Source organism: Palaemon carinicauda, chromosome 41, assembly GCF_036898095.1.
Source record: "Palaemon carinicauda isolate YSFRI2023 chromosome 41, ASM3689809v2, whole genome shotgun sequence".
Classification (NCBI taxonomy): domain Eukaryota; kingdom Metazoa; phylum Arthropoda; class Malacostraca; order Decapoda; family Palaemonidae; genus Palaemon; species Palaemon carinicauda.
The window spans coordinates 8314826-8339139 of record NC_090765.1 but is presented as its reverse complement, the minus strand read 5'-3'; the positions used below and the strand labels follow the sequence as shown (position 1 = coordinate 8339139).

The following is a 24314-nucleotide window of genomic DNA, read 5'->3' as shown; positions in this document are numbered from 1 at the left end:
TCGTCGAGTTTGAAGATCAAATAAGTTTACACGTTCCATCCTACGTTTATATCCAAATTGCCTTAGGGTTGGAACTAGTTTGGTGGCCCTAGTTTGTACTGCTTCCAATCTATTTACAGCCTTCTGAATACTTGGAGACCAGAATTTGACTCCGTATTCTGGATGTGGTCTTACTAATGATGTGTAAAGTTGTAGTACAGTGTCTTTGTTTCTGTATTTGAATTGGCTCTTTATGTAACCTATTAGTGTTTGTGCTTTCTCTTCAGCCTTTATGCACTGTTTGGTGAACTTCAAATCATTGCTGATAATACCGAGATCTTCCTCCTGGTCCACACTTTCTATTTCATTACCCAGCAGTGAGTAATATCATTGTGGGTTACTATAACCTAATTTATGTGCATGAGAGAGAGAGAGAGAGAGAGAGAGAGAGAGAGAGAGAGAGAGAGAGAGAGAGAGAGAGAGAGAGAGAGAGAGAGACTTACCTTTCCATTTTGTTGTTGCGTAACTTTCTAGATATGAGAGCATTTACTTCCTCGAACCTTTGAGGTCACATGGTCCTTGGAATGTGTCTTCAACCAATGACCTAAAAATATAATTTCAGTTAGTGGCATTAGACTAGGAAATTATGGAATGATTGGTAATTCTTATAATTTGTGACCATATATCATTAACAATGTAAAACTTTCAAGTTGAGGACGGAAGAAATTTTCACTAGAAATACAACTAGGCATACAGTACAGTAGGCCTATACATAAATTCACTTAGAAATACTGTAGTAGATATTCCCACACTGTACATGATACAATGTTCAAATTCCATTATAGATTTCCATGAGAAATCATTAAACAAAATATCTATATTGGAAGACATTTTCCATAAAGTATACGTTATCCAATTGCTACATAAAATTTTGATAGTTTTTTTTTTTCATTTAATTAAAAATGGTGTTTTTCCTTTGACATTCCATAAATTACTTTGGTTGACATGGTTATTTTATCCAGTCATCTATAGAAAAAAAAATAGAAATTTCAATTCCATGAACATTTTATATTATGAAATTTGAGGATTTTCATCAAACAATGTTTCTATGATCATCTTTTGTCAGTATTACAGCATGGGAATGGTTTATTGTATATAAATGAAATCTTTACAAGAGTACCAAACAAAAATAAAGTGTATTACTGAAATATCACATACAGAAAATGTAGTTGGAGCTAAATAAGTGCTTTTGCTAGTCATCTTGATCATTTTCATTGGAAAGTGCTCAGTACTAGTATATAAGTATTTAGGGGTTATCGTGACTACCTGTGTCACTGCCTTAGAAGAGAAAAAAAAGACATTATATGGTCAAATATATTGATACAAAGAAAGGAGACTTTACTTTTAGATTTCAAATAAGTTAAAATTTAGTCAGGTGAAGATTTTGTTACACTACAGAGGCCGAACTTTTACAAGAAAAAATACAAATCAAGTATTTGGAAAAAAAGATCGTCTACTGATGAAATATAATTACACTTCAACCTTGGTGCAGTGCAGACTAATATTATAGTTACATTTCTTAAAGTTCCAACCATTCTTTCTTCCATCGTCAGAGAGGAAGTGGTTTCTGGGATACCAAGACAGAAACTTTATCAACAATATATTGTAAGTAGAAGGGATTTAGGCAATTACAAAATGACAGAAATATAAAGATGGTATTCACCTAAAAAAAACTAATGTAATTCACCTAAAAAAATTAACCCCGTAAGAATCATATACAGTACTATCAATAGCATGTGACAAAGGACGTTTCACTTCACCCGACCATATTGATATACAGTATAGTATATCTAACTTCAGACTAACTTCATTATTTGAGAAAGTTGAAACATTGTTGTCTACTATCAGTCACTGATTTTCTCACACACAGCACAAGGTCTGGACGACGTTCGGTTACTTCCGGAGAAGTTTTATATGCAATCTCGTTTCCATATATGCCCATATGCACGTTACCCAACATAATTTTACTAGGGTATCTCTGCTTTGAAAGATTATGGGTCATTGCAAATTCTCATAAATCAAAAGCCTCAACTTGGGTACCTCTGCTCTGAAATATGTGGAGCCATTATAAATTCTCATAAAACAAAAGGATTGACTTTGGTACATCTGTTCTGAAAGATGTGGAATCACTGAAATTCTCTTAATTCAAGAGGCATAACTTGGATACCTTTGCTCTGAATGATGGAGACCCATTGAAAAATTTCATGAAAGAAAACGCTCAACTTGAGTACCTCTGCTTTGTAAGACGTGGAGCCATTGAAAATTCTCTCAAATACAGAGTTTATACGTTGATAATTGTGCTTTGAAAGATATTCATCAACTGCAAAATTCTTTTAAGCCCAGGGATCAAAACAACAAAACAACAGTGGTAGTTATACACATTGGGCATATGTAGAAAAAGAGTAAAAATACCCTAACCAATTTAAGCTATTTTTCAAGGCAACAAAATTCTGTATAACTCTGCTGTAACATGAGAGCATTAGTAAAATTATACATTTATATTTAGAAGTTGTTAATTGTTCCAAATCAAAAGCCAACAGTCTCCCAAACAGTCTGTAGAAATGAATTCACTGTAATCAGTGGTTCATTATTGTTGTTTTGGATGAAGACTAAAGTTTGTCGATCTGGTTCCTAGGTTTTATATAACATTACTTAGAAACAATTTAATACATTCACACATTAACATACATGAGCCTTTAGGTTCACAAGCAATGTTACCCTAAGGTCAAAGATTATTCCTATATAGCTGGTCGTTTTCAATAGGAACCGTTTGACATTTTACATTTTGATTAGGGTCAAAGTATACTGCTGTGATATGGAAAATCTTGGATGGCATAAAATGTTCCATTCATAAAAAAATATAAAATAACTGTCTAACTTGGAGAAAACTAAAACCTATTATCAACCCATTTAATTGCCAAAGCAACTATTCAACCGTAAATTCAATCCATTATTGCCATTGATAAGAATATTGGATAACTAAATCAACTACATGTTACATTAGATGTTCGACTTCTCACTTACAACTGAACAGGACATGTTGACAACTTGGCTACCAGAAAGAAGCTGCGCTTTATTTAGTGATCAAGTAGCATTGTCGCAAGCAAGCATTAGCACCGGTTCTCAGTAATTACATGACATTGGTTGCCAGATGCTTTTCTGCCTTAGAGATGCTGTGGCGTGTTCAAGACAGCTTGAACCCTACACAAATTCTGTACTTTGCAGGTACTGTATTGTAGGAACATACGACCTTAAGCAGGAGATTTTTTTTTTTTTTTTTTTTTTTTTTACAATTCGGTCACCCACCGACCCATCTTTTTTTTTTTTTTTTTTTTAAACGGCTTTTTTTTAATGATTATTTCTTGCATTACTGGAAGTACGTTTGATATGATGCATGGAATATCATGATATTCTCAGCTATTTACTTGAAAATTTCTTGTAAGGGATAGACAAATTGAGAAATGCATATAATAGGGTTCTTCCTCATCTAGAGCATATTGACTATAGGCAAAGTCCATAAAACTTGTAAAATGTAAAATTATGATAAAAAAAAAGTGAAAAAAAGGACAACCACAAAAGAAATATACCATTTATGCTTATAAGAATAAATGAAAAAAAAATAGTAAAAATGCCTGTTTCTGGTAGATACTTTTGCATGACCAGCCTCTACTAATTATCTCTGCAAATAATATGGGAGACTAGTTCCTTGGAAAATTCACACACTGGCAAGAATGTTTGTCGGTTTACTAAGGATGAATTTGCCCGCTATCTCATCTTCCCAGACCGAGCTAATTGAGGTTTTAATTACAGAAATTATCATATTGACGAATTGTGAAGTCCCTTTTGTCTGATTCGATGACGAGAACGTTTTCCGGGTCAATTTTTGCGTCTCTACAAGCTGCAAACTTCATGAAGTCCACAAAGTTAGGGTTTTGGCTATCCTTGAGGAATCTGACACAGTCTGAGTTTGGATTACTTGGGTCAGTTTGGAGAATGGGATCCGGAAGGGACAGAGTTTCAACTCGAGGAGGAGAGGAAACCAACTGCTCTTTGGCTAGTGAGGTGCTACTAAATCCACTGCCCCCCGGGAAGGAGCGTAGTTTGTGTAAAACTTTCATTAGAAGATTCACTGGGGGAAATAGGTAAATCTTCTTCCAATGGTTCCAATCCAGGGTTAATGCGTCCATGGCATAAGCCTGAGGGTCCAGGTTTGGTGACACATAACAAGGAAGTTTGTGATTCATCTGAGTTGCGGATATATCTACCTGGAGGCCCGGAACCAGCCTGAGTATCCACCGGAATGAAATTATGTCTCAAGACCACTCTGATTCCAGTGGTTTCGTCCTGAATAGTGAGTCCGCTATCACATTCTGGACTCCCGCTAGGTGAGTTGCTGACAGGAACCAGTTCTTTTCTGTTGCCAAGGCGAAGATAGTGACTAGGATCTGATTCAGGTTGGGTGACTTGGATCCTCCTCTGTTGACGCCGTGTACTACGGCTGTGCTGTCTGACACTACTCTGATGTGGGTTGACCTCGGAGGAGAGTCTCTCTTCAGGGTCAAGAACACTGCCATGGCTTCGAGAACATTGATATGGAAGTGTTTCATGGCGGGTGACCAAGAGCCCTGAAACATCTGATGTTCGGAGTAACCCCCCCATCCACTCAGAGACGCGTCTGTATGAATTGAGGTGGGATTTGTAGAGGAACGGATTTGGAGAGGTTCTTCGGTTTGGACCATGGGTGTAGTCTCATTTTCAAGACAGAGGGGATCTTCCAGACCTTGTCTCTTAAAGGTACTGTAGCTCTCTTTCTCCAAACTCGATTGATGTCTTTGAGTTTGGCTTTTAATAGGAGATCTGTTACTGAAGCGAATTGGAGAAGGCCGAGGATTCTTTCTAAGGCTCTTCTGAACACCTGTTTGTGTTTGAGAAAATTCTTGATCTTGGAAGCTATTTCTCTTACCTTTTTGGAAGGAAGAGACAGCTTGTGCTTTAAAAGGTCCCACTGTATGCCTAACCATTCGAAGTGGCCTGATGGTTGTAGGCGGGACTTTTGGAGATTGACCCGAAATCCCAGGTTGGCGAGAAATCGAAGTACTTTCTTCGTAGCTCTGTTGCATTCCAGGGCCGACCGAGCCCAAATGAGCCAATCGTCCAGATAAGCAATGATCTGTATCCCTTGGTTCCTGAGTTGTTCTAACACTGTCTCTCCCAGTTTCGTGAATATCCTGGGATCAATGTTGAGGCCGAAGGGCATGACTTTGAACGCAAAGGCTTTCCTGCCTAGGCGGAAACCTAGGTAAGGAGAGAAGTTTTGAGCTATTGGTACATGATAATAGGCGTCGGTAAGATCGATAGAGGTGGTGACGGCCCCACGGGGAAGTAAGGTCCGTACCTGAGAGATAGTCAACATCCGGAACTTGTCGCAGAGGATGTAAAAATTTAGCTTTGACAAGTCCAGGACCACTCTCAATGCCGACGAGCCTTTCTTCGGAACTGTGAACAGGCGGCCTTGGAACTTCAGCGATCGAACCCGTTTGATTGCTTTCTTCTTGAGTAACTCTGTGGCGTACTCTTTTAGGATGGTAGTGGGTTTCTGGAAGAAGGTCACTGGTGGAGGAGGAGAACCTTGTGACCATTTCCACCCCAACCCTTTGTAGAGTATGCTGTGAGCCCACGGACTGAAGGTCCAATGGTCTCGAAAGTGGTAAAGTCTCCCCCCTACCGGGACTACATCATTGCGAGGGAATGAATCTAGGTCCTTTCCCTCCCCGAGCACCCCTTGTCCTAGGTCCGCCTCGTTGGCGGAACTGTCCTCTACCCCTGTAGCTTCCTCTCCGGTGTCCACGAAAGGAACCTGAGGGTTCGTAGCTAGGGTTGTATGCAGGCGAGAGCATCCAAACGGGGTTGGGTTGTGTACCTGGGGGAGCAGTGAGGTAGACCACCTGTTGAGGGGGATTCGATTGCAGAGACGTCAAAGCAGAGGGAGACTGTGATGACGAGTGGGTAACTGACGATTGATGGTAGTGACCCCAGTTCGTCTTGCAAGGGGTAAATCTCTGTTTCTTCTTGAAGAAAGCTTGCTTTTGGGCTTCGACCTTCCTTTTGGCAGTGAGGCCCCACCTCACTTGCAAATTTTGGTTTGCTCTCGCAGCGTCTTGCAGAACCTTGTTCACCTCCTCCTGAGGAAAGAGGGTTTTACCCCAGCAGGAGGAAGCTATCAGCCTGTTCAGTTCATGTCTGATCGAGGCCTCAGATAGAACGTATTTCCTGCAACTAACCCGAGCAGAGCAGAAATCGTGTAGGTCGATTTGGAAGGACAGAGACAGGTTCTTTGTGAATATCCGAAACAAGGTCTCAGTCGGATAAAGCGAGGCTAGGGACTCCACGGAGGTAATGGAGTGGAGAGACCTAGCTAACCTATTTCGTGCCTCAAACTCAAGTCTTGAGAAGATTCTCCGGTAATTTGGGAAGCTTCTCGGAAAACAGATTAGAGGCGCAGTCTGGGTCCAACTTCCCTACTGTGAAAGTAGAGGAAGCATCGTCCCAGATAGTAGAGGTACTCGGGATGAGCATGGAGGTGGGGTCCGTCTCTTTAAGAGCCGGCATGGCAGAACCTTCTTTGACAGCTTGCATAGTAAGACCTGCCACTTTATCCGTAATAGGTAAGGTAATAACGGGAGCAGTTGTAAATATGGTGTAGGCCCCTTTGTGTGGGGTGAGCTTGGAATTAGCGCACCCCCAGTCCGACAACATCCTGGCCCAGACAGCTTGGGCCTGTTCTTTAGGAAATATTACCGTTTCCTTCGGTACCTTGTCTAACCTAACCAAGGCATGCTCTTTCAAACGGACGAAGCCGTTGAATGGGAATTCTAGTCCCGGAGGGTAAAATTCTAGGTCCTCTAGAGGGCGGGTGCCTATGCCCTCCAGAGTTATGGTACCATCTATATATGGGGCATGTAAGGCAAACCTCCATGGGTTATTTTATCGAAGGGGGGTAACTTCGATGCGTCTGGGACTGAAGGAGGAGGCATCGGAGTTCCTGAACGGATCAGATTCGCAACCATATCTTTGAGCTCCGTCATAGCTCCTTGGCTTGCCCTAGAATGTTGTAGTATCTGCTGTTGTATCTGTTCTTTAACAATATCCCTGATCAGGTCGGCGGGGAAGGAGGGATCCTGAACACGACCCGCTGACGAAGCCCTGGGTTTAGCGGACTTTGTCTTTTTAGCAGTCACGGTTTTATGCAAAGTAATATGAACATCAGGATCCTTTGAGGGTCCAGGGACCGGTGACGCAGATAATGGCAAAGCTGAAGGCTTAAAGGTACGTAGTGGCTTCACCTTGGGTCGTACAGGAACAGAGGGATCCCGAGGAGAAGCCGTAGGCTTATCAAAGCCGTGGAAGGAAGAAGTAGAGGAAGGAGTGAGAGATGAAAGGGGGTCCACCAACTCATCACCACCTACCTGCTCATCCATGGGTTCAACGTCCAAATCTAGAGAGGACACATCCTCCGTCAATAAAGCTTCTTCTTTCGTTGGGATGGTTGCTCTAACCGCCTCAATTAACGGGACCGCTGTCTCCGGTGGAACTGCCGCAGTAGTAGAGCCCGGGAATAGGCGAGAGGCCATGTCTCCGTCGAGGAGATAGGGTGCGCCAGACGGAGCATTCCTTCCAAACCCTGACACCCAGGGACGGAGAACAGCTCTTGCAGCCCAGAGATATTCATCATCAGCCTGAAAGAGGTGAGGGGATTAGTGAGGAAGCAATAAGCGATGTATACATATATAAAGAACCAATTAATTCATTGCAAAGCATACCAAAAGGAACAAACTAGAACCAACTTACCTCCTCGCTCAGGAGTAGGGATGACAACTCGTAGCAGAGCGTGCATGACTCCGGGAACCATACCATGTAGGGGGCTTGTCCCGGTTCCCGAGAGAAGGATATGGCGCAATGCGCATGGGACCGGCATAGGTCATGGCCCAGGGGATCATTAAAGGCAGCGGGGGCAGCCCTTGGAAGCGCAGCGGATCTTCTGTAAAAGAAAGGAGACATAAGTCTTAATGTTCCTTGAGACTCTGGTCAGTGAACAGATGAATCAAAAGAAATAAATAACATTAATTATGTGTGCCTAGCCTGGTTCATGGAGATTCAATTTGACATCCCGACTCAAGCTGCAACCTTTAGTATGATTGGATGTCTTCTTATATTTCAAATTTGTAATACTTAATTTTGATAACATGAAATAGATAGAGTTCTCCAAACGCTATCTAAAGTTCTAAATCTACCTAAAGGTCACGAAGGACTCAAGTCTTCCTCAAATCTAATTTTACTTACAAAGTATAATTAACAGTCGTAACAAAGATGAAACCTAACCCAGCCACTGAGCAGGGGCAAGCCAGCCTCAACTTGGTGCCAGTCCCAAGCCCAGGTAAATGGGGAGGATTGGCGGCAGTAAAGGCATCCGGCCATGAAAAATTATCCAAAACAAATATGGTCAGTGAAAGTTGCGAAAATGAAATTAAAGCTAGGGCGTTCCCTGTAGGCGACACGTTGGGACCTCGCCTGATCCTGTATCAAGGATGACCTTCGATCAAAGGAATTAACCGGTGACGAAGTGTGGGACAGAGGTAGATGGAGAACTCTGGCCAGAAACTGACCCCACATAGAAGTGGGAAAAGATGCAGACAAAGAAGAAGAAAAACAAAGCTGAAACCTACTTAATGTACAACGACCGCTTCTCTGCAAACTAATTCTAAGTCAATATAAACAAAATTACACAATTAAAAGATTTCTTATCAATTCAAATAGTATAAAGGCATATAGACCATGTGAATTTAGAACATATATAACCATGCTTGGAAACTTTACTTATTGTTCACAATGTGATATATAAGTGTCTACATGTGGTAATCCTTAGGATCACAGTTCCAGATGATAATTTAAAGCCAACATAGGCCTCAACATTAACTCATAACTCAATGACATACATGGAGTCAAGGTCTATTTATGGACCACAACTGCAGTCATATATTCGTGTTTCCTTGGTATAATGTAAATGGCAACACATACTAATTGGCAACCTAAAATTGTTTCCCTTCATAGGAAGTTTCTCCTCAAATGTATTTACCTTACCCGTTAGGTTTACTCACAAAGGATTCAAACAAACCTCTCTCCTGTGTAATTTGCAGATTCCCATATATATATATATATATATATATATATACATATATATATATATATATATATATATATATATATATATATATATATATATATATATATATATATATATATATATATATATATATATATATATATATATATATATATATATATATACATACTGTATGTATACATATATATACATATACATATATATATATATATATATATATATATATATATATATATATATATATATATATATATATATATATATATATATATATAAATACATTTATACATTATATATATATATATATATATATATATATATATATATATATATATATATATATATATATATATATATATATATATTCAGGGGAAATTTTAAGTCATTCAGGGACTGGCTAACAAATATCATGAAGATGAGGATTATGTTCAAGAAGTTACACGAGTGATAATCAATATTTTCCCGTCAAGTGATTTGTAAGAAACAGATAAACCTCAAAAATGTATATTGACAGACTATGTTCTCATGGAAACGCATGAAAATAAATTTTTCTCCTTAGGATGGTTGGACGGACTCAGTAGGTAAATCAGGAATTACGAAATCCTTCTTTGAAGTGCTAAAATTGTATACGTAGTCTCATATATAAACATTGCAAACAAAGGCCTTTCTAGTTCACCGATTTGCTTTCATCTTTTTCATATTATCACTTATATTTCGAACCATAGTTGAAAATTCAAGTATATTTTGGAAACTTGGGAGTAACAAATTAGCCCATGTCAAAGAGTAAACAACCAAGACCTTAGGTTTGAATGTGATCTTCAACTCTGGCTAAGGAAGACAAGAGCAGAATTTCATATATATTTGATGATTAAGTAATTTTACATTACAAAGAGAAAACCTTATTTTTTTTATGAAAAAAATACTTTTATTGTTTTTTTTTCAGTATACAGGGTAAGTTACATTAGAAGGTGCCTGTCTCATAAGTTATTGGCCAATAATCATCTATTGATGATGATCATGTTCCTGTGGATTAGCCAAAAACAATCGGGAGTATTTGATGTCCTGTACATGGTAACAGCACTATAAGAATTACCAAGTGGCAACAATCAGTCCAGTTTTGGACCACTGCTATCCTGTTATAAGCAGTTATGTTTCCTACGGACTTTTGGCTGCCTATGGATTGTAATTAGCCTCCGCACAGCATGTGTGCTGTACACATTGCACACATGGAGACTGTTCAAATGAGGGTTAAGTGTTACAATAAGTGTTACAAAATTCCACCCTGCATTAAACAAAAGATTGTGGGGGTGAAAGTGATAGCCAACTGTAACTCCCAAGTTCTTAGCGAAGTGAAAAATGAATAATTGTGGTAGGAATATACTCTATTTCCTTAAGGAATGATTATTCATAAACTATTCCAATAGCAATGTTGAAGAAACTGAGTATGTGCTATTAGGTGGCGATCACAATAGATATGAAATATACATTTAAATATAATGACATACGGCGAGGCAGAAGCTTTTCCCCGGGAACACTATTTATTTATTGAGTGGGGGAAGTCTGCGGTCATTTTGGTATAAATTCTCTCACGTTATATGATAGCTGTGCATAGTGACAAAATTTATTCTCAGCAAACAATATTTATTGTTGCAGCTGGAGTTCTTACTAACTTGTAAATGTCATAATAGCATTAACTGTAATTATTATTATTTGATAAGGCATTCATGGTTGAGGATAAAATGACAAAGAACAGTGGAATGCTGACCAGCATATAACCAACAAAAGAGAATTTGAGGAATACAAACAGATTTCTGCATGCGAGATATTTTAAGCATATAACACTTCCAAACATAATTCATCCTCGTTGTAATCTTCCAGTCTTGTTAGGGTTAAATTAATGAAGCCATTTAAGTGTGCTTAACATCATCATTATTATTATTAATCCAGAACTTTACATTATATCATTTGCTACATATCACACATCACTGCAAATGTAACTTAGCAGGCAACATTGAAACCTGGTAGCTTGTTATAATTTCATATGAAGAGATGGCATTCACTTTTGGTATAAGAAAACCATGTGGCATGTTCTTGAAAACATATTTGCACTAAATTAATCAATTTTATGCTCTTTTACAAGCATATGTAGCCTTATATCCCTAATAACTTTATATCACTGGCTTCCCATGCCTCTAAGCCTAGATTAGTAGTATACTTTGATTTAGTGTGGCTACAACAGTACACCTGTATCTGAAGGAGTTATTATTATTACAGGCTATGCACAAGATTACCAATGCAGGACAAATACTTCAATAATAAAGAAAAAAAGTTTTTATGACACTTTACACAACTCTAATGTTAATGCTAAGATAAAAAATATGGTAGGCTACACATGGTTTGCCTTTACCTGTATACATAACAGCAGAAAGAACATAAAGGACTACACACCAACTTTGGTTAACACAAAAATACTTCCCTAGTGTTATTTTATCAAAGTTGATTTGGTGCAAGTCAGCAGAAGGACAAAAGGAAACAGCAGATAACATCCCTACTAAAATTCCTCTAATTGAAGATTGAATTATCATGACTACTCATCACAAAGAAAAAAAAATCGTTCAGAACAGTATAAAATAAGTGCCTTTAAACCTTGAAACTGGTAATTACCCCACCGCCCAAAAATTGAAAAATTCATGCAATTGTTAAACTTTAAAGGGTTCATCACATATCTTATCAAAACTAATAGTAACCTTCCCAATCATAGATTTTATAACTTATCCTATAAATTGTTTTAGCCTTCAAGAATTGATTACATAGAAAAAACAATTATTTTGAGAACTCTAAGAGAATATTTGAATCTAGTTTCAAATTCTCAGAATGCATAATAAATTTCAAGGAAAAACTTAAAGGCATTGTATAACTGAAAATGACAAAAACTATGCCATGCCAAAACAAAAAAATTATATAATAACAAAGCTAACATATTTTACGTAACAATTAAAATTAACCATAAATTAACAAAAATATTGAAACCTTACACACACAAAAAAATTGGTTAAATTAATGAAACTTATTACATCAAACGAGCTCTAATTAAACTTTTTTATATATTGTGAACCAGTATATTATTCAAAATAAATCCTGACCGACTATTCTACCTGACTAATTAATGATAACGAAGTATTTTCAGCGGAGATTTCCTCTCTTCCCTACCCCCAAGGCCTTAATTGTTCCCTCTTACTCCTTCCCCAGGAAAATTTTGAATCCACTGACTAATCAATTATAAGATCCTGGAAATATTTGAGCAGTGCTTCCCCTGATGCTTGACTTGTGTTTCCTCTCACTCCTTGAATAACAGCTACTTCTTCTTTCAGCTTTTGCAGCATATCAATTCTCTTCTCAAAGTTATGGCGTTTTTGCATCTTCTCAGACTCGATCATTAGGTCAATGTACTCCTTCGTTGAAATAGGATTAGGTTTTAATGCAATTGCTTCAAGACGTTCAACATGTTGTTGAGCTTCTCTGATCATATCGATAAGCAACTGCGCATGGTTATTGATATCATTTTCAATAGCTTTTACTGCCGCTTCTTTGTTAATTTTACCTTTTTCTGCAAGGTTGTAACGATCAAGGAGTTCCTGCACTGTACGTTGCTCCTTAACCCAAGTGTGTTCATACCTAAATTTCATGTTTTTATGAACATCCCAGTAGCACTTAGCAGGACAAACTCTACAATTCCCATCAGTCATTGCTGTACAGTTCATCTTATCTGCATCATCAGGAATAAAACATGGGAAATGGCAAGTGTAATTGCACTTTATACAATTTGTCACATGTTCTCTATGGTTTAAATCAATCTTTGTGATCTTAGGGACTTCAACCTCTTCCTGGTAGTTGGCACTTCCCTGCATATCATCATTAATTCTGGCCAACATGTCCCTTTCCTGGTTAAGGTTCGTAAGTTTCCCTAGGCCTAAATGAATCTGATTTTGCAAACCAATTACAACAAGCTGTAGCCGACTTCGTTCTTGTAGAACTTCTTTAGTAAGAGTGAGACTTGCCGGACTTGTCTTTCCTAGCTTGAGGAAAAAGTTACTCATACTTCGATATCCCATTTCCCAAAACAATTTGCATATATAAGCAGAGTCCTCATCGTCAGAGTCGGATTCATCACTTCCTGCATTTTCAGCACTGTTTTGTGCAAAAAGAGCACTATTATTGAACTTATAAAATCCAGTATAGTGTACTCCTGCTTCTTTCAGAGCTTCCAGAACAGGGGGATTTTTAGCATCTGCAAAAGTTGCCATTACGTATATATTATCTTTTATGTCTTTTCCAAACATAGAGGACAGACCATCATAAACATACCTTTGGGTCTGTGTTAAACGTGCTGCTGAGGCAGGAGTTACAAACCCTACACCATCTACCTGATCTACACCATAATCTTGTTTCAAAAAGGTCTCCAATTGTTTCATCATCTCACGGTCACGCTGAATTCCTCTTGTGTCACCAAATCCTGGTGTGTCAATCAAAACATAATTGTATTCAAATGGCATCCCAGGCAATTGATAAAATACATATGCTGTTATCAAATCGGTTTGACTTTCTGCTTGAGATCTTTTTGGAGCATTTTTATCATCTATCAAAATGAATCGGAAATCATCTGCAAAGTCTACACCATAAATAAAATTCACCATAGCATTGATCAGAGCCGTTTTCCCGGTTCCAGTGGCACCAACTAACAAAATAACCTTGGTTGGCGAGTTCGTTTTTGGTCCCAAAGTAAGTTTTTGTACTTTCTCATCTTGACTTTTATGTTCTTCATACATTTCTAATTTCCTTATTTCTAAGCCTTCTTCTGTGCCATGGTGTTTACTGAAATGATTCTTGGCTCTATTTTTTAATGAAGTCCTTGACACTGCAGTCATTCCTTGATTCTGGGGTGTTAGTGCCATTGTCGTCAGCTCTTCGTATGGATGATCTGGTCTGTAAACATGGGAAATATCTTCTATGAGAGTATGGTAAGGTCTCCAGCTTCAAGCAATTTCATGTTTATAATAAAAATGGTGTCAATGGATATTGTTTACAGTCCCTTCTAATTCTGCAACTTATTGGGAATTCAAAGTCAAATAAAGTCTAAACACTGTTGTCTTTTCCATCTTGGTACAATTTTAAAGACCAGACTGGGTCTCAAATTAAAGTTTTTCCACAAAACCTGACTAGGCTACTCTCTGTAAAGAGCGAACTTTTTTTAAAAAATAAAATGTATTAAAATAAAACTATAAAACCTGGTCCAACATCAACAAGATTTCCTCAATTGCATTCAAAGATCAAAGTTTTACAGCCAAGTACAAAACTGATGTAACATCAACTCTGAAGTTTTAGTTCAAAATTTCACTACTGGGCAAAATATCTGTTCGACATGAAAATGTTCTTATTTAGACACAACTGGATCAGATTCTTGCAGTACTGCTCATTTTTTTTTTAAATGAAATTATAATGCCTCTCAAGATTGTGAGGAAATATTGCCTATATCAAATTCCTAGATAAATACCAGCTAATCATTTTGAAGCTTAGTTGTCCAAGGCATAAAACATAACACATTTATCATGTTAACTTTTTAATTGTAAAAATTAGATTTCAAATATACTTAGAAGAAAAAAAAATCATAAAAATTTAATTGCTGTCCAATTTATAAATACACAAAATTAAAATATTAAATTCCAGTGGGTTTTTTTTTTGACGTCAATAGAAAAACGATAATTTTTAAATACAAGGCTTCCAAGAATCTCCAAGCTCCTTTTCTTAGTTTAGCATAAAATGGTCATGGCCAAGAAAGGTAAGTGTCTTATGAGAGAAAATGACAAAAGAAGTCTAACCAATGTTGCATGTGTAAAACTTTTATATATACAGCATACTGTATATTAGATGAATGTAAGTATACAGTATGTATACTGTATTATGACAATGTCAGAGTGACGTTCAAAAATTGAATATAGAATATCTCCGAACAAAATGTCCTCCAAAGAAAACTGCTCTTACGTTTATCTATCTATTATTTGGTGACTGTGTTGGTTGAGTGATGATTGATTGCTTTGAAGTTCTCTGGCATCCTGACATCGAAGGTCATTGACACCGATATCGTTTATTATAAATGACGCCGATATCGTTTATTATAAATAAAGATTAAAAGAATATTCAATTAAAACCAGAAAAGTAAATATGTTATAAAAGTTAATTAGCATTAAGAAGACCTGCTTCTGATATAAATCTAAAAATTCCACTAGAAGTTAATATGATATAAAAGTTAAACAGCATTAAGAAGACCTGCTTCTGATATGAATTTAGAAATGCCACTGACATTGTACGACACATCATGTCCAAGGCTCTTGGCAAAAATGAACATGCCATCTTCACCACGAGCCTCAAACAGATATCTATTTCTTTCTGTGCTATAAGTGGGGCAGTCAGACAACGAATGCCTCACTGTCAAGGATATCAAACAGTCGTTGCAATATGGTTGGTGTTGGCCAGCCAACAGAAACTAGTGTCATCCGGGTGTGACCAATGCGGAGACGACAAAGAGTAGTCTCCAATTTTCGGGGCATCCCATTATACCTACAAGGGGATATACCAATCGTAATTTCTCTCATGTTATTTTCGGTTAAACTATCCCAATGCTGTTGCCAATTGTTATAAATAGAATTCTTAATTGCTGGTAAAAAATCATCACAAAGAATGGGAGACCTTCTTGGTAGCAACTCGGCTGCAGCACTCTTTGCCAGTGAATCTGCCTCTTCATTTCCAGACACACCTACGTATGCCAGAACCCAGCAAAATCGAACTGTTATACCTTTTAGGCCAATAATTAAAACCCACTCTAAAATCTTTAAAACTAGAGTTACTCGAATTAAAACCTTCTAAAGCTTGATGAACACTTCTTAAATCACTATAAATGGTAAAATTTCCCTTCCCTTTTAATGCTATTTTCTCCATAGCGGTTAGTATGCCATATAATTCAGCAGTAAATATGGAAGATATTTGCATTGGATTTGGAGCAATTCCCTATGTTCAACATGTTTTATAAAAAGAGACCTAGCTTCTAATTCAGTCGTTTTTTTAACCAATAAAATATTTATAGAGATATCTCTGGTAATTTCCTCGGAGGGGTTGATGGTATCTTAATTGGAAGTACCTTACCTCTAATTTTATCTAGTCTTTAATATTGTTTTACTCGAAAGCCATAAGGTTAAGAGATTTTGGGTGTGACTCAAAGTATGTCGAGTTCCTTACAAAGCTTGCAGTCTGAAAAGCTAAAGAGTTGGGGAGTCTTTGTAACCTAAACCAATACCGAATAATGGAAGACATGCGGTAATGGTCTAGAGGTAACCCTCCAACACCAACAAGGAGACTTGTGATAGGCGAGGTTCTAAAGGCTCCTGTGGACAATCTTATACCAGCATGATGTATTGAATCTAATATCTTTAATTGGCTTGGGGTGGCTGAAGTGTATATTTCACATCCATAACTAATTTTGGAAAAAAATCAAGGCCTTGTATAATTTCAAAATAGTTTTACAGTCTGACGCCAATGATTTATGAGACAATACTTTTAGAAGGTTCAGAGCCTCAAGACATTTAGCTTTTAATGCCTTTAAGTGTGGAACCCATGTACACTTACAATCAAAAATCAATCCTAAAAATTTAGCTTCACCTACACATGGGATCCATTGACCTTTCATGTATATATCTGGTTCTGGGTGTACTCCCTGGATACGACAAAAATGTGCAATAGTAGTTTTGCTTGTTGAAAACTTAAACACCTTCATATCAGCCCACTGAATAATTTTGTCCATTGCAAGTTGTAGTTTTCTCTCAACCATTGCCATTCGAGCTCCAGCAAATGATATGGAGGGATCATCCACAAATAGTGTTGAGAGAACATCCCAGGGAATGACTGAGGATATCCCATTAATTGCTAGTGCAAACAGGGTTACACTCAGCGCACTACCCTGAGGCACTCCCTCTTCCTGACATTTACTCTGATAATTTCCCCCACTCTCACTTGAAGAACTCTATGTGAAAGGAATTATTGGATAAACAAGGGTAGCTCTCCTCTCAATCCCATTTCATGAATGGTTTTAAGTATACCATATCTCCATGTAGTATCATATGCCTTTTCAAGGTAAAAGACTGTCACATGGTGCTGTTTGGAAGCAAAGGCTTCACAAATAGAAAACTCGAGTCGTATCAACACATTAGTTGTCGAGTGCATTTTTCTGAATCCACATTGAATGGGTGATAAAATACCCTTCTTTTCAAGGTACCACATCAGCCTTGAATTGACCATCTTCTCCATGATTTTACATAAACAAGATGTCAATGCAATAGGACGATAGTTTGCTACTAAAAACTTCTCCTTACCGTGTTTTAAAGAGGCTAAAATAAAGGCTAGTTCCCAAACACTTGAATAACTATGATCATGCCATATTCTATTAATAATGCTTAGAATAAATAACATTGTATTAATATGTACATGTTTGATCATCGCATATGGAATTCCATTGGGTCCAGGGGCTGTATCGTTACAAAGAGCAAGTGCGGAATCAAATTCTCTTTCAGTGAAAGGAGAATTATACTACTCATCCCTTCCTGTTACAAAATTTAAAATTTTCTTTTCTTCAATGCTTCTATACTGGTGACCAGGAGCTCCTTCGCACTTGCTGGATACATTTGAAAAATGATTAGCCAAGGCACTGCTAACATCATTTGCTTCAGTTACATACTGACCATTCACCTTCAACTCTGGTGGTGGGTTGGGGGTGAATTTGCCAGCTATCTTTTTTACTTTCCTCCACACAGAAGATGGTGGTGTTCTACAGTTAATGGAAAAAACAAAAGACATCCATTAGTGGCGCCTTGCTTCTTTCATGGCACAACAGAACTGTGCTCTACATTTCTTGTACATAATCAAATTCTCATCAGTTCTGCATCTACGCAATCGTGTAAGAGATCTTCTTGTGGCTCTGTGCAGGGCAGTTAGTTCTGAAGAACACCACAGGACTGGTCGTCGTTTGAATAACCCTGTTGTTTTGGGAATTGAATTGACTCCTGCTGTATGGAAAGTTCCATTCAGTAAGTCTATGGCATCATCAATATTTTCAACCTGTCCTGCATCCCCCTCAATATCGCTTGGCTCCCAAAATTTATCCCAGTCCGTCTTGTCAAGATTCCATTGTGGCGATCTCTGTAAAGGTGGACCATTGTTGGTGTTTATTATGATTGGTGCATGATCACTAGTATGCCAATCATCTAATGCCATCCAATTGTAATCGAGAAGACAATTAAAAGCATACGATTGATAGGTCGATACATGACAACGTACCTGTCTTGACATGAAAGTGTGTGGGCTCTCCTGTATCAAGGAGTCCCACATCTTTATTTTCCACAATTGATATATATGATATGATATTTCCCCTCGTGTTTACTAAATCATCATCCCACAAGGATGTCTACCATTCAAATCTCCAAGTAAAAAAAAAAGGTTGAGGGAGCTGTTGAATCACTTCTACCAAGTTATCATACTCAATGTTACCATTTGGAGGTAAGTACAGAGGACAAATTGTATATTTTCCCCCTATATCAATCTGTACAATCACTGGCTGCAGAGGTGTATGAATAGAAAGAGAAACTTGGGGAACGTCTCGACGAACGCATATGAGACTTCCACCATGGCTCCCCACTTGGTGATCATATGGTGTCCTATAACTAATATATTCGCGAAGACAAGGAGTATTATGATCAAGGTTGCTCTACTGTAGACAAATAATTACTGTATGGGGGAATGCTCATGAATTAGGAGCTAAAGTTCTTCATATTTGGCCCTTAAACTGACAATTCCATTGCAAAACGGACGAGAAAACTACGGATTATTTCTGGAAGATATCTTGGATAAGGTCTTCCCATTAGCAGTTTTTAATCTAACATTATTACCTGAAGGTTTCTTCAGAGATTGTCTTCTTATGTAAATTTTACGTTTGTGTTTTTCTTTGTATCCTTTTGATCTATTTGTTGAGGTGGATGGTTGACCTGGTTGACCTAACTTGAATTTCAGACTTATTCAGTCTATCTTCTGGTTTGGTAAAAACATCCACAGACAAACATCAATTTTTTTTTTATGTTATAACTTTGTTTCTAATGGAGGAAGGAGAGAGAGAGAGAGAGAGAGAGAGAGAGAGAGAGAGAGAGAGAGAGAGAGAGAGAGAGAGAGAGAGAGAGAGAGAGAGAGAGAGAGAGAGAGAGATGGAGGTCTCTCTTTTACAATTAATAGATGGTGGGATTCTAGGTTTTTGCAACTTTCCCACTACAGGTGCATCAGGTAAGTTGGTCTTGAGAGGAACCTCCATCAAATCAGGCAAGGACATGGCCTAATAGAGGTTTGTACTAGTCTTTGTAATGGGGGATGAAAGCTGTACAGCAATGGGAAATGCCCTAATGTTAATACACCGTGGTAAAGCCCCGACAGGTAATATGGTTACCTCGTTATTTGACATTTTATCAGATGGTATACTTCTTATTCTACAGCTATTGGCAGTACTAGGTTGGTTTGATTTTAATGCCTTAGCATAGATATTTGATTTATTTAATAGTCTTTTGGCATGTCCCACACTTACATGTCCTAAATTCGATTTGTTGAGGGCAGCTTCCTCCAACTTATATAGCTCGCAGCTATTGTCTTGCAAATCAAACACCTGGTTCCAAGTGCACTTTCTCCATGGTAAGATTTGAAGCAAATACCACACTCTTTCTCCTTTTTGCAAACCCTAGATGGGTGTCCAAATTTAAAACAATTAAAGCATTCCAGTGGCTTCTACTTGAAATCCAGGGGATGGGGAGTCAGTATTTAAAGGGTCCATAGTTAAGGGTGTGATTTTGTTTTTTGTTTTTGTTGGTTGTTTTATTGGTTTACCTGCTTGAGAATTTTAAAAAAAAGTATCATACGTTGGAAAGGAAATTTGCATTCTCAGCTATCGGCACGATGAGAATATACTTCCCAGATGGCCCACTCCATACCCTACCGGAAGGATACCACCAAAACAAATATGGAGGCACAGGAGTGTAAGCTAACACCCCCCCCCCCTTTAGGACCGAGACCAAGGAAATATGGAATCATCCTTTCCATCTGTAATGATGGGCTTCCGGCCAGAGGCCAAGAGTCCCACCACAAGGATTGGATCCCCCCTGGATTCAGATGACCCAACCCTTGAGAGTAGTTCTGCCAAAAAGGTCCAGACCATCTTTGGGGTGACTGAGATCATCCAATACTCTCATATATAGCTTTGAATGTAAATACCTCCCAACCGTGATCCCTTCTCCCATTCATCTATGCAGGCAGTAATAACGAATGTGGAAATGTCCACGCCATTTAAATAAAATAAAAATAAATAAATGAACAAATAAAATAAATATAACATATATGCATACATCTACACAAACATATATATATATATATATATATATATATATATATATATATATATATATATATATATACACATACACACATATATATATATATACACACACATATATATATATATATATATATATATATATATATATATATATATATATATATATATATATATATATATAACTTAGGAGAAATAATACTCATAAGAGTTAGGACAGCCAGACAAAAGAAAGTTGATAAAATTAGGAGAAGGTCAAAGTAATATTGAGCAGAAGGAATAGAGGAAAGGGAGAGAAATTTTGATTCGAACATGGGGAGCAATTTCCCCAAGTTCGAGAGCCCTCTTGCCTGTCACAATTCAACAAAATGAAGAAACCACATGACTGCGTCAAGGAATTCTCTCATCAAGAGTTGATTGATGAAATTACACCAATGTAATGGGTATGCTAGTGAAAATTTTGATGAAAAAAAAAATTGGAAACTTTAAAATTAATCAACAAAGTTTGTTACATGAAGAATTGCCTTTGAAATATCAAGGTAAATATTTACGACCACTCTCATGCCCTTCCCTTCTTTATCGAAGCTTTGTTCAAAGCTGATTAGTTTGTGAAGCTTCCTAACAATACCAACACGAGAAATCAGCGGAAGCTGGCATACGGCTATAAAACTTTTAATGAGGCATCGACAACTATTCAGGTTGTTTACCAGTGGTAGTGGGGAAATACACCTGCTTCACCCTCACTCATCTTTACTTTGATTGCAGCAAAGATTTAATCAGGGGTAAGTGATGGGGACTTTATGTATTCTAACAGTAAGTGATGGGGGACTCAACTTGCTCTAGGGGGAGGTGATATGGACTGGCATCCTGACATCGGATCTCACTGATGCTGATATTGTTTGTTGTAAATTAAACATAAGAGAGTATTAAATTTAAAACCGGAAAGAGAAAAGTGTCCTTATAAAACTTCATACTTCACTAGATTTCAGATTGGCTAAAAAAAAGAAAGAAAAAAAAACTAATTATAGATGGCATAGTAAGCATATCATGTCCAAGAATCTTGGCAAGAAAGAGCCTGCCACACTCACCTGGAGCCTCAAACATATATTTCTTAATGCGCTATAAGTGGGACATTTAGTCAACAAATGTCTCACTGTCAGAGGTACCAAACAGTCGTCGCAATATGGGTGGTGTTAGCCAGTTAGCAAAATTGATTGATTGATTGATTTAATGTTTTTTGGCATCCTCACATCGAAGGTCATTGAAGCCGATATCGTTTATTGTAAAAAAAAAAAAAAAAAAAAAAAAAAAAAAAAAAAAAAATATTCAATTAAAACTATAAAAGCAATTATGTCATTTTAAAAGTTGAATATCTTTCAGAAGACCTGCTTCTGGAAAAGCTAAAAATACCACTAGCATAGTAGGACACATCATGTCCAAGAATATTGGCAAGGATGAACCTGCCATCCTCACCAGGAGCCTCAAACAGATACCTATTTTCCTCACTGTCTTCACTGTCAATGGTACCAAACAGTTGTCTCAATATGGTTGATGTTGGCCAGCCAGCAAAAACGCGTCATCCGTGTGACTAATGTGGAGACGACAAAGAGTAGTCTTTCACTTTTGGGGCATCCCGTTATACCTCCGTGGGGATATAACGTAACTTATTTCTCTCATTTTATTTTCAAGTAAACTATCGCAGTGCTGTTGCCAATTATAATAAATAAAATTCTCAATTGTAGGACCAATGCGGAGACGACGACAGTAGTCTCCCACTTTCTTGGCATCCTGTTAAACCTCCAAGGGGATATAACATTACTTATTTCTCTTATCTTATTTTCAAGTAAACTATCCCAATGCTGTTGCCAATTGTAAATAAAGTTCTTAATTGTAGGTAAAAAAAAAAAAAAATCATTACTGTGAATGGGATCTCGACGAACATAAATGAGAATTCCGCCATGGCTCCCTGCTCTTTGATCATTTGGCGTCCTATAGCCACTATATTTGCGAGGACAAGGAGTATTATCATCAAGTTTGCTCTCCTGCACACATATAATTATTGGGGAGTGCTTACGAAATGAGCTTAATTTCTTCTTATTTGGCCCCTAAACCCTGACCATTCCATTGCAAAATGGAGGAAAAACTATTTCTCAGAGGTTTCTTTAGAGAGGGTCTTGATATATCAAGTTCAATGTCTGTCTTTTTCTGTGTCCTTTTGATCTATTTGTTGAGGTGCATGGTGAACCTTAACTTGAAATTACGATTCATCCAAGATATCAGCCAGTTGATCCTGAACATCAGACAATACACCAAATTTCCTATGCAAAAGAGCGAGAGATGGAAGTTTCCCTCTTTTTTCGATTAATCGGTGGTGAACTTTTAGGTTTTTGCACCTTCCTCACTACTGGTGCACCAGGTAACTTGGTTTCAAGTGGCACCTCCATTAAATCAGGCAAGGATATCTTAGGGGAAACCGCCTGTTAGAACCAAGACCAAGAATATAAGGAATCATCCTACCCCTCTCTGTAATGATGTGATGCAGACCAGAAGACGAGAGTTTAACTTCAAGGATTGGATCCCCCCGGACTCCTATGACCCAACCCTAGAGAATAATTGCGGCAAAAAATTTCCAAAGCATCTTTAGGATGGCCAAGATCTTCCAATACTCTAACAAAGCTTTGAATACAAATACCTCCCAACCGTAACCCCTTCTCCTATTCATCATAGCAGGCAGTAATAACAAATGTGGAAATATCCAATAAAAAGAAAAGAAAAAATATACATATATATACATATATATATATATATATATATATATATATATATATATATATATATATATATGTATATATATATATATATATATATATATATATATATATATATATATATATATATATATAATGTGTGTATCTTGTGTATGTGTATATATATGTGTGTATGTGTATATATATGTGTATATATATGTGTGTATATATATATATATATATATATATATATATATATATATATATATATATATATATATAGTGTGTGTATTGTGTATGTGTATATATGTGTATATATATGCATATGTATATACTGCATATATATGTATATGCATATGTATGTGTATATATATACATATATACATACATATACACATATATATATATATACTATATATATATATATATATATATATATATATATATATATATATATATATATATACACGCATATATACACACATATATACATATATATATACATATTTTTATACACATACATATATATATATACAGTATATATATATATATATATACAGTATATATATATATGTATATATATATATATATATATATATATATATATATATATATATATACAGTATATATATATATATATATATATATATATATATATATATATATATATACAGTATATATATATATATATATATATATATATATATATATATATATATATATATATATATATATATATATACAGTATATATATATATATATATATATATATATATATATATATATATACACAGTATATATATATATATATATATATATATATATATATACAGTATATATATATATATATATATATATATATATATATATATATATATAT

The 24314-nt window shown here is 36.6% G+C and overlaps 2 protein-coding genes across 5 annotated transcripts in view; both read right to left on the bottom strand.

The window, feature by feature from the left end:
* Nucleotides 1–24314, bottom strand: part of LOC137632602 (uncharacterized) — a 141706-nt gene that overhangs the window by 46656 nt on the left and 70736 nt on the right. The window contains exons 1-2 of one of the 3 annotated variants that reach the window (XM_068364644.1): nucleotides 7506–7530; nucleotides 483–583 (exon numbers count right to left, since the gene is read on the bottom strand). In XM_068364644.1, the coding sequence (XP_068220745.1) occupies nucleotides 483–490 (8 nt within the window). In that variant the 5' untranslated portion in view covers nucleotides 491–583; nucleotides 7506–7530. Of the gene's footprint in view, nucleotides 1–482; nucleotides 586–1197; nucleotides 1332–7505; nucleotides 7531–24314 lie in introns of those variants that run through there. The other 2 variants (XM_068364642.1, XM_068364643.1) reach the window with 2 other exon arrangements.
* LOC137632605 (uncharacterized) overlaps nucleotides 11127–24314 on the bottom strand; it is a 110138-nt gene continuing 96950 nt past the window's right edge. For both annotated transcript variants that reach the window (XM_068364648.1, XM_068364649.1), the window contains exon 2: nucleotides 11127–14205. In XM_068364648.1, coding sequence (XP_068220749.1) covers nucleotides 12490–14172 — 1683 coding nt within the window. In that variant the 5' untranslated portion in view covers nucleotides 14173–14205 and the 3' untranslated portion in view covers nucleotides 11127–12489. The remainder of the gene's footprint in view (nucleotides 14206–24314) is intronic.